Genomic DNA, 10,967 nt, shown 5'->3' with positions numbered 1-10,967 from the left:
CTTGTATGAATGGGTGTGCATGGGTAAATGTGTTGTATAAGCGCTTTGAGTGCTCAGACCGAGTAGAAAAACGCTATATAAGAACTAGTCCATTTACCATATATTTGTGTCTCTGAGGCCCATTTGGAACATTCTTTGTCCTGTATAAACATCAGTATTGCTTCTTGACATAAGTGGTTTCATTTGATATGATGTCCAAGCGCCAAGTGAGACAATATCTCAACATTTTATTTGTAACAGTCTGAACACTGAATACAATCCTAAATACAAGAGTATTCTATGTTATCTCATATAGAAATTAAAGCTGAAAAAAAATATGGCTAACATTACCTGTCATTGTGTCAGGAGTTTTAAATTAGGCATAATATGCAACAAAGAGCAAAATGAAAAAAGAAAAAAAAAAAAAACATTCGATCACACTGAGTATACTGGCGCAGAATGAAGATCTAAGGCAGGTATGCAGTTTACAGGCAGAAATGATACATTTACTGAGGAAAGATAATCAGTGGCTTTCCAGGCTTCCATTCCAAGTTTCATTCAGTAGGCAAGTCATTAAGGTCAGCATGCTGGAAACATGCTGCAGGGAAACTTAAAAAAAAAAAAAAAAGCACAATAGTTTGTTTTGGAGGTTTTTTGTTAATTTTACAGGTACTTATTAAAACATTTGTGTTGCAGAAAAACTAAACTGAAATACACTGCATTTTTTAACGCACATATTTTTTGAACTGATGAGTCCTGCATCTGGTAACTAATTCATGAATGTGATTTCAGTTGTTTAAGAAGTAGTTGTAAATCATGAGAATCTGTTATCAGATCTAAACATTAGGTGAAAATTATAAATCAAAATAACAGATCAGTATGCCCAATTGAGAAAATGAGAATCATCACCACATGATGACAAGGTCTTTCTATCATAATTACAAGATGGAGCTTTTCTTACACATTTTTGCTTTGTTTAATAAATGAAATGTGTTTCCATCCTGTGCAGCTCTAGCAGCTAACCCCATTCAGTTCATTCGTATGGTGCAGTGAGGATTTCCACAATTTCAGCTTTCAACAGGGATGCACCAACTTAACTGATAGCTGATACAGGCACTTTTTTTAAAGCTGTTTATTCCCATCTAAGAACATTTACTTCTAACCTTTAAAAGTCTTTCAGCTCTTCATCACACTACCATTGAACATTTAGTAACCATAAAAATGTGACAAAACATGAATCTCAGTCACTGACACTGATTAATGTCATTTTATTAACCAGTATTCAGCTGTATATCAGTGCATCCCTGTTTCCAACAAAGCATTAAACAGGACAACAGTGCAGGTTTGAAAAATCAGCAGGACAGTGAAAACCGCTGCAGGGAAACCCACATAGACTTTGTACAAAGCTATGCAGATCTTAGCATCACTACATGTGTTATAGGTGGGGTCAAAGAAAACACTCCCTCCACCTTAGTGCATATTAAATATATTTTTCTTTCCTAATGAGGTAACAAGCATACTCAAACTATGCCAAACCTCCTCAGGTGGATGGTACCATTTCTTTCAGGAGGTTAAGCATGAGTTTCAGTGGTCTGGTAACAAATGGGTATGACAAAGTTCAAGAATGAAAGAGAATACCAGTCTAAATTGAAATTTCCAAACTGTTCACCTTAACTTCACTTCACTTCACTTCTACTAAACAAGGAAATGTAAATATATACATTAAAAAAGCCTGCATTTGTACTGTTAAGTGTTGAGAACAATGTCTGAAGGCCATTGTGTGTTTCTTGCTGAGGACCACAGAGGTCAGATTCCTACATGGCTCAGGAGATGGTTCCACAAGGTACTCTGTAAGAACAGACAGGAACCAGGACAGCAGGGACTCTCAGTGAGCTGATAATAGCAGCCAGTTCAGCAGCTTTCTACAATGCTGACCACAACTTTGGTCCAAGTAGTTTCTGAAGTCCTAGCCTCATGTACAGAAAGTGAGCTGTCTTTCTCTCAGATCAATGTGTGAATCTCACAGAGAAGGAATTCAGGCTTTTACTTGATGCAAACTTGTGACTGACTGCATGCTCTGGAGCCCCACCCGTCAGCCAGGAAGATTTATCTGGCATCATTGAGCTGACGGGCAACTGTCAGGATTTCCTTGGCTCCTTTGCTCAGCAGTAAGTTGGCCAAATCGACACCAAGCCTCTCGGCCTGATCCTGGACATCACCTGGGATCTTGTTGGCCGTGACTCCCACTCGCTGGACCTGCTCATCCACCTTTTCCAAGCTCTGTGGCACAATTACGATGAAAAAAGTTTACTGTGGGCTGTGAAGGCCAACTGGTTTTTAAAGTGGCCAAAACATGCGATAAACTCAGTTCTCACCTTGTCCCCAGCAGTGATGCTGACCTGCATTGTTTCCTTCAGACTGTCTGATCCATCCAGACTGTATACTGCCCCGGTCAGGTACAGCTGGAAAAACAAACATTTTTTTATTGAACTTTTATGGAAGTATTTTTCCTGTGTTATTCACAAATTCAAATATTAACCTTTTTAAATAAGATCTGAGTGGGCCATTTTATTATGAAGTTGGCATTTTGCCATTTACACCAATCTATACAGTATCTGGTTTGGTCACAATATTACTTACTGTGGATTCTTACCTGGGAGTCTTTTACTTGGGTGTGCACAGCCACTGGAACACTGCAGCCACCCTCCTACCAAAAAAAAAAAAAATTAATTAAATAAAAAAAATAAAAGGTCATAGAATAAATACATATTTCCATGTTCACACTGTGAAGATGAGGCAGAGTGTGTGTACCAGATGTTTGAGGAAGGCCCTTTCAGCTATGCAGCGCAGCACAGTGTCAGGGTCATGAAGGATTGACACCATCTCTAGGATGTCTGCATCTCTCGCCCGAACCTCCACGGCCAGGGCCCCCTTTAAAAAAAAAAAAAAAAAAAAACACACACACACACAGAGTAATTTATTAGGAGCCATTACCTAACCACCTCTTCTGTGCATTCTTGATGTTTTCCATCCTGCTCGTCCTACCTGTCCAACAGCGTACATACAGTCTTCGGGCTCCAGGATCTAACAGTGGGAAAGAATTAGACTTTAAGAGTTGAACCATCACTCAGAGAGGTTTCACAGGGAGAACATGTTTACATATTGTACCTGGCTGATGCGGCTTTCCCAGCCCATCCTCTTGAGGCCAGCAGCAGCCAGGATAATGGCAGCAAAGTCGTTCTTCTCATCCAGCTTCTTCAGGCGTGTATTCAGGTTCCCACGCTGAATACTGCAGCTCAGGAAAACATGGCCAAAACCAAAAACTGCCCACTCAAAATTCACTTGGAAATTACATAATACAAGCCAAGTCTGATCATTCACTCTGAGATTTTAACTTTACATTTACATTTCAGCCTCAACTGTACTTTATGTATAGTGCAACATTAGCATGCAAGCATGCAATACTGCATTAAAACTAAAACAGAGCTTTAAGTATAAATATCTGCTTTTAAGCATTAGCACGTTAGCATTTAACTTAGTGCCATGCTCTTTCTGTATCCTTGTTTGACTTGTATATTAAGATCACTTTGTTCAGACATTAGTTTGGCCTTGAAACCTTTAAAGGGATCTTGCTGAGTCCATTTCCAGCTTTAGATTCTGGGACTCCACAAGAGCAGCTCCTCAGTTTATTCTGTCTGACACAGGCTGTTTCAGCTGCCTTCTCTTCTCCTTTTTCTGGTCAACTTCCCGAAGCCTACCAAGGGCCAGGATCAAGTGCTTGTGACCTCTAGTCATTGTACTTCTGCAGCAGACTGTATAAAGAAATCTGGAAATAAATGTTAGAAACCTAGTATTCAAAGCAGTTAAAATTCTGAGCTTTCATCATTTAGCGCCACTGGGAGTACTTTGATATACTTTTAACTCATAATTTGAAACTTTGGCCATGTTTAACAGGAGTATCCAATACTTTAATTCTATACACTCCTACACACACATACACACACACACACACCAAATGAGAAAATGATCATTTACCTAGAATATTATGATTGCTTGTGGTTTAGTAAAATCCTAGTTTATCATCAGCTATTATCATGTTGAAACACCAGAGGAGTTGTGTTTATATTGGATGCTGATTTCGTCTGTACAAAGCTCCCTAGCCTGTTTGAGTCTTTCAGTAACCAACAGTAAACATAGAAAAGCAACAGAATGACTGTTTTGAGAAAGGATACGATGTCTTTAAACTCCAGGTGGGGGAATCTCTTCTTTAGCTGAGCAGCTCGGCGTAGTGAACTGGTGCCAATCACGCTGCACAAATACAGTGTGAAGTTGAGTATGTTAAATGTGAGTGCAAAAAAACAAATAGGTCTTCTTAAGTGATCTATCTCTGGCTGTACCTGTTCTCTGGCAGTGTGTCCAGAGTTTTCCCTGCATTGCTTGGATGTAAGACCACTGCATCATGTGGGTTTTCTCTCCTGCAAAATGCACCAGGCACAAATGACAACCACAATAAGATTACAGTACAAATACTACACTGAGCTAAAGACACTATTATATTTTACTTATTGTCAATGCAAACTGTCCCAACAAAGGAAGACCTGATACTCCACACACTGCCCATCTGTGTCTGCTTCAGTGGCAGCAGTATAGGAAACAATTAGGACCTCCTGATGTCATTTCAATGGTACTCAACAAGACTGGGACTTTTGTTACATGCAGTCCTCCCTTTCCTACCCAACAAACACTGTATTTCTTAAGCGCCAATGCTTACAAATGCTGTTCAAATGCTGTTCAAACCTTCAAGGGCCAGGTGATCAGAAGAAAACTAATTTAAAGGGAGAGGGAGGGGAACTAAGACACTGGGTAAATGCAATCCAACTGTATATAAATTTGACAAGTGACATTATACACCCTTTACTAGGTACACCTGTGAAATTTAGCATATATAGCTGCCATTAATACTGCCACAACCTGAATAAAAACCATAAATTAGATTTGTAAATTCATAAAATTGTAACTAACAGCAGAGGTGTTGTGTAATCTAATGCATTCTGCTACAAGTGGAGTAAATGAGGTGCAAAGTTATAAAGCCTACATACTGAATTCATTCTGAAATAGTACACGTTTAAAAAGTAACTTTAAATGTCACAGTCAAGAATTCATTTTGTGAATTTACACAAACACCCCAAATGTGTGAGTGCACTCACTTCAGCACAGCTCCAATGGTGAACCCTGGAGGCAGAGTGGTGGGAAGGTCTTTCAGTGAGTGAACAACCAGGTCGACCCTGAAGCACACACAGGGAATGCAGTCACATGTATGAGCTCCATTTATATTTCCTGGCACAATGCAGCCATTTAGGGAGCAAACAGAGCCACCTGCTACATCTGAGGCTCAAGTGTTTTCTGCATGTATTTCATGTTTTTATGGGTTTAACACCAGACACTTTCTGTCTTTTCTATTATGAAAAGCTTAAAACTAACGAGTTCCTAAATTTGTATTAGGATTTTTTTTGCCATTAAAATGTGCAAAATTTACAGTTAAGTAACCACAGTAAAGATTTACAGTTGAGCGCTTCAATAAGCTGCTTCTAAAGAAGAGAAAGCCTTTAATTTAACAGAAGGAGCTATGAGGCCAGCGTGGAGTCAGATGTCACACTCACTCATTCCTCTCCAGAGCATTCTCCAACTCTTTGGTGAACAAACTCTTCTCACCAATCTGCATGACAAATAGAAAAAAAAATTCCATTAGTTGCTTCACATTCATCTAGTACCTCTTTTCTTCCTGCAATAAGCAGAGGTCAGGATTGCATGTGAGTGTTGCTCATTTCAGCACTGAGCTTATTGTGCATGTATGGCTGCTTTTTAAAAATTACAACAATATTGGATTTTCTTGTAGGTGGTAGCAGCCACGTCTGTTATAGTGTGTCACAATTATGAAAAGCCTTACCTTTGACAAAGCAGTGTCAAGGATTTTGTCTCCTGTCGTTGACATGGCAACTGCAGGGCAAAAGATTTGATCATAAGAAGAAACAGCAATAACTCAAAGCACTGGAAACACACTAACACTGAAGCTTATTTCTGCGATGGTTTAGAAATAATATGTAAAGGCCACAATTTTAACATTAACACTGTTTTTTTTTTTCTTCCCACAATCAGGCTATTAGTAATTACCTTTTAAAAACATTTACATTACAGTTTCAAATCTTATAATTACATATGTGTTGAAAACTAGTCTGAGAACATTTTTCTGAGCATCAAAAACCTGCAAAGTATTTTGGTCTTACAGCTGAGAAGGATACTAATGCACATGCTTTGTCGGCCCAAAGCAGCAGAACTGTATGCAGTATTTGGGTATCTTATAAAGAGATTTTTTTTCCCAAGCTGGACAGCTTTAATGTTGTAAAGTTACTGACTTTTGTACCTTACTTTTTGAGTTACACAGACACAAATTTGTAGATTAGGTATGCACCGATATATCTGGTAAATATCTGTATCAGCCAATACTGATCCTGCTGAATGATATCAGTGCATAACAACTGTCAGTGTATGATACTTATCTGTTGCATCAATTTTGCATTGGCTAAGTCTTCAAAAACTGAAAATTACAAAAACAAAGAAAGTGAAAGAAGTAAAGAAGACTAGGGTTGGCTGATACTAACCTTGCTGATGGATATCTGCAAATACTGAAATACTTTATAGTTCAGTTGTTGCTTTGTAATAAATGGCATTGACTACTGGCCAAACTGTTATCTTAAACATTGTTATCAGCCCAGAATATCACCATCAGCGCGTCCCTACTTTTGATAGAAGAACTGACAGGAAAAAACTTTTGATTAATATTCAAATTAGCATCTTTTGCATGTGATACTATAGATTTCCTCCACATACAGTGACTGAGAGGAGTTGGATGGATGGATGGATGGATGGATGGATGGATGGATGGATGGATGGATGGATGGATGGATGGATGGATGGATGGATGGATGGATGGATGGATGGATGGATGGATGGATTTAAGGAGTATCCGTAGACTATTTAGACTTTTGCTCATGTTCAGGTTGAGTGGAGCTTTTCTGGAAATACATGAGGTAACCAGCTGCTTTCAGTCACAGTTAGTACGACACTGCTTCTTGTGAGGACATCTGACTTGCAGTAAAGAAGCACCTCTGTCACTATGATGTAGTGACAGTTTGGGCAGATTTTGAGTCAATTTTACCCTCATTACTAAACTCAGAATTTATCAAATAAAGCTGCAAGAAAATATTAATTATCTATTCACTGTGGAGTATGGAACAGACCACAAATTAGCATCTGCAGTTGGTATGAAAATATTAAGACAGAACTACAAAAAGTTGTGCACAGACGGGACAGGCTTTGATGATTTTTACCGATTTCTAAGTGGACATCAGGGTACAGTTCTTTCAACTTTTCGGCCACGCTGTCAGTCTGGATGCGAGCCAACTGCAAAAGAAGATCCCCTCATATTACATTCAGTGTCCTTTCATAGGTTTTTAACAGACCCAGGCACTATTAAAGCAATATCACACACTGGAGGAAGAACAGTTATTATAAAAACACATTTCTGAGGCAGTATTGTGTTATCTCTGCACAGAGGAGCTCCAGACATCTTCCTCTCAACATTAAAATCAGATAATTCACAACTGAACCCTCTGTATGGCCTTTGTACAACTTTAAAATCTAGCTAAATCCACGTTAAAGTCAAGTACTGCCAGAAGATAGCGCACATAATATAAGTTAAAGCGCATTATTTGATAATAATGTAATACTGTACCTGGCTCTTGCGGGTTCCAATTCGAATGACTCGGCTAACCTTGCCATTTCCATCCTGCCAGAACATAAAAAACCAGATCAGCCACAAGGTAATAATAATAATAATAATTAAAAAATAAACTCACTTTCTCCCCCTTCCAATATATTTTCTTTGATATCTTCAGTCAGCACAATTACACCATCTGTGACTAATGTCTGAATGAATTAAACCCTCTCTGCTGGCCTCACCCTGATGTACTTGTAAGGTCCTTCTTCCATGATCCTGAGAATCCACACTTAGCTCCTGCACTGTAGAGGCTATTGTGGCCGCTGTGTGTCTGGGACTGACTGCTGCGTCTCGGTAGGGAGCTGTGCTGAGGTCATATAGCCTCTTGATTCTAAACAGTGTCCTTTCTTACAGGACTCAACTGCCTCCTCCTCCCCCTCATTAAGGACCTCCACCCCTACATCTCTCTGGTTCCAAAAGATAAGTGCACCTTTTCACTGAGTCCGTTATAAAAAAGGCAGGGATGGCAGTTAAGGCGGGTCCTGGTTGTAAGGTGTGGTCATAGGGAAAGCTTTACTCTTCCGACACTATATTCTGATTAGACAGAGGCCAAAAGCACAGTTGTCACATGTGAAGAAATATCTAGATAACACTGCTGACTGCTTTTATCTGAGACACACAAGGTTGAAATACATTCTTCAGTGGCAAAATCTCACATTATTCTTTGAGTAAAAACTCCTGTGTTTTAATAACAATGTGACTGGAAATGTTTATTTCATTGTAATCCTGGTGAGACTTGGCCTACAGGATTGGTTGATGGTTTCACCAGCAGTGATAGGTATAACAACACTGTCACTGTGAAAGCACCACTAACATAAACAACAGTAATCTGTATTTGTTCATATGCTGTAGTTTAAAACTAAAAATACTGTCAAATAAATTCTATTTTTCTAATTTTCACACAGGACGTCACCACAGCAGGTAGCTCCACATGTTTGATTTGCCCTAAGAACTATTGTATAATTTAATGATTAATTTCTATACATGCTATGTATTTATGACACTATGTTCAGATTATAACATTATAAGATTATAACATTAAACCTATTCCTATTAAACCTCTCATTATTGCATCACACTCCTTATTTATGACATTATTTATTTAGTTACTTATGTAAGTAAATGTCTCTGGCATAACGTTAAGGATTTAAGAAGGTCAAAATAGCATTTGAATTTTTACAACACGACATACTGCAGCCGAGGTCAGCAAGCGGCAAACATCCGTTTGGCATTAGTGACAAACAAGACGCGCTTATTTTGATAAAATATTGAACTTTCAAATGTGTTTACGGCTAAATTTAAAACATTTACGCAACATAACTTTGGGGTGGGAGCAAAATCCGTGCTATACATTTGATGAGGGGTCTATATCAGGCTGAGCAGCCAGCTTCAGGGCCAAACGCTTTTGGACCTGAAGCGTTGGCTGATCCGGCAGCTGCTTCTTATCAGTGTCTCGCTGTTAACTTTACCTTGTAAAAACTGGTGGTGGAGTTTTTCTGTGACAGTAGCTAAGACACTGACATGTGACGTTTAACAAGTAACCAAAACACAGCCGCTATGGTTAGCGTTCGCTGTTTTGGTGACATTTATGATATTTACAATAATTTTCAACAGCCAAGTTAGTGATCTGTTGAGTAGCCCCGCCGTAATCAACGTTCCGAAGTCAAACTACAACATTTAGCTCTTCAGAGCTACTCTAGCTGTCACGTTTGATAACGCTCCCCGCCTTGCTTCCGTCCAATGGACAGAAGAATCCGCAGAAAGGCACAAACGTCAGCCAATCGCCGAGCTCTACATGATGACGAAATTTATGCACAACATGTGAGAGCATGACCACCAGGAAGATCTGACTGAAAAAATAAAGGAAAACCTACCTGGGAACTTGCTTCTTTCGACATGTCGGTGATTCGGTTTACCCCACCGGTGTTGCACGAATCAACGGTGCGTTTTGCTGGACGCAGAGACCATTAGAAACAACTAAATTCCGGGAAGCAGTCGGAGCACTCGTGTCAAACAGCTCCCGGTATGAATGAGTATGGGAGCTCTGATGTCATTGCACCGGTTAGAGGTCATTTCCTGGTTCCGTCCGTCCTTTGTGCTTCTGCAGCCGGCTGCACGCAGGATGCGACGGTGTTTACTGAGTTTTGATAGAAAGTTGATAGAAACAAAATTGTTTTTATGTATGAAGGGAAAGTATCTGCTAAATATATGCAAATAGCATTAGAATGATTACTTTAAAACTTCTGTATATTTATTTATTTATTGTGATCTGATGACGTGGCCATAAGAAATATTACCTGTCTATCAACTTTGGACCTGCATGGCAAGTGCCATGCCTACCTGTAGGCTTATCCACTAAGTCCATGAGAACATAAGGTACATTGTTCGGGAAATGACTGGGAGTAAATATAATACACTCATATTCTTACATTATAATTATAAAAGTGAAAGGAACAGTAAAATATTTGTTATTAAAAAAAAAAAAAAAACACACCCTCCACTTTAAACTGGATAAATTAGGGAATGAGTGTGGATTTTCCTCACATTGTTAAAATGGTGACACCTCGTGACCGAAAGAAGTTACCGCAACACTAAATACACGTGCTTTATTTTGGCAATATGTAAAAAAAAAACATATAAGACACTATTCTCATAGGGATGTTGGGTATATGTCCCCAAGAACTTCCTAAATACCTAAATTGTCCGTGCCAAATATTCTTATAAAGGCTTATCATACACAGTAATTGTCTGAGCAAACTGCGTGATACAAGAGACATGAGTGAACATTAGGGATGACATTGCTAATATCTGATGCTTGTTTTACTTATTGGTCAAAACAAAATCTTATTCTTGCTCTTTTTTAACCTTTTACCTCATGTGTAAGCTATGTAATCATTTTCCATACACTAAAATATTTTGTACTGTTCTCCTCCACTTGTGCAAATAAGGACTGTATTTTTTAACTAAATGTTAAAAATATTAGCATATTAATATTATTATTTTATATGAACTAAATGAAAAACATCCCCCCCCCCAAACAATGTTATTATATTTTTAGCACATAAAATCTTAATTTCATTAATGTTTGTTCATTATAATTATTATGTTGTTCTGTAAGCCAAGTGGAAATATATTTGGGTATGAGGAAATT

The 10,967-nt window shown here is 38.6% G+C and overlaps 1 protein-coding gene across 2 annotated transcripts; it reads right to left on the bottom strand.

The window, feature by feature from the left end:
• Positions 1-260: 260 nt before the first annotated feature.
• On the bottom strand, positions 261-9,864 carry LOC115791245 (porphobilinogen deaminase). 2 transcript variants are annotated; one of them, XM_030745408.1, is made up of 14 exons: positions 9,691-9,864; positions 7,772-7,825; positions 7,368-7,440; positions 5,927-5,976; positions 5,640-5,695; positions 5,187-5,264; positions 4,377-4,454; positions 4,212-4,287; positions 3,148-3,261; positions 3,025-3,063; positions 2,791-2,910; positions 2,633-2,686; positions 2,355-2,441; positions 261-2,259 (listed from the first exon to the last, which is right to left on the bottom strand). In XM_030745408.1, exons 1-14 carry the CDS (start codon positions 9,712-9,714, stop codon positions 2,086-2,088), a joined length of 1,077 nt encoding a protein of 358 aa, XP_030601268.1. In that variant the 5' UTR covers positions 9,715-9,864; the 3' UTR covers positions 261-2,085. The 2 variants fall into 2 exon arrangements, with proteins under 2 accessions (XP_030601268.1, XP_030601267.1); XM_030745407.1 differs by lacking the exon at positions 9,691-9,864 and adding an exon at positions 7,999-8,402.
• Positions 9,865-10,967: the final 1,103 nt, after the last annotated feature.

Source organism: Archocentrus centrarchus, chromosome 13, assembly GCF_007364275.1.
Source record: "Archocentrus centrarchus isolate MPI-CPG fArcCen1 chromosome 13, fArcCen1, whole genome shotgun sequence".
NCBI classification, from domain to species: Eukaryota; Metazoa; Chordata; class Actinopteri; order Cichliformes; family Cichlidae; genus Archocentrus; species Archocentrus centrarchus.
Note: the sequence above shows the minus strand (reverse complement) of the source record. Positions and strands in the feature narration are given on the sequence as shown.

Coding starts and splice junctions, on each gene's coding strand:
- LOC115791245 (XM_030745407.1), bottom strand. CDS start 8,028: ATGGAAGAAGGACCTTACAAGTACATCAGG. Junction 5,265..5,639: donor AATGCTCTGGAGAGGAATGA/GTGAGTGTGACA, acceptor TGTGTGCTTCAG/GGTCGACCTGGTTGTTCACT. Junction 2,911..3,024: donor GTATGTACGCTGTTGGACAG/GTAGGACGAGCA, acceptor TTTTTTTTAAAG/GGGGCCCTGGCCGTGGAGGT.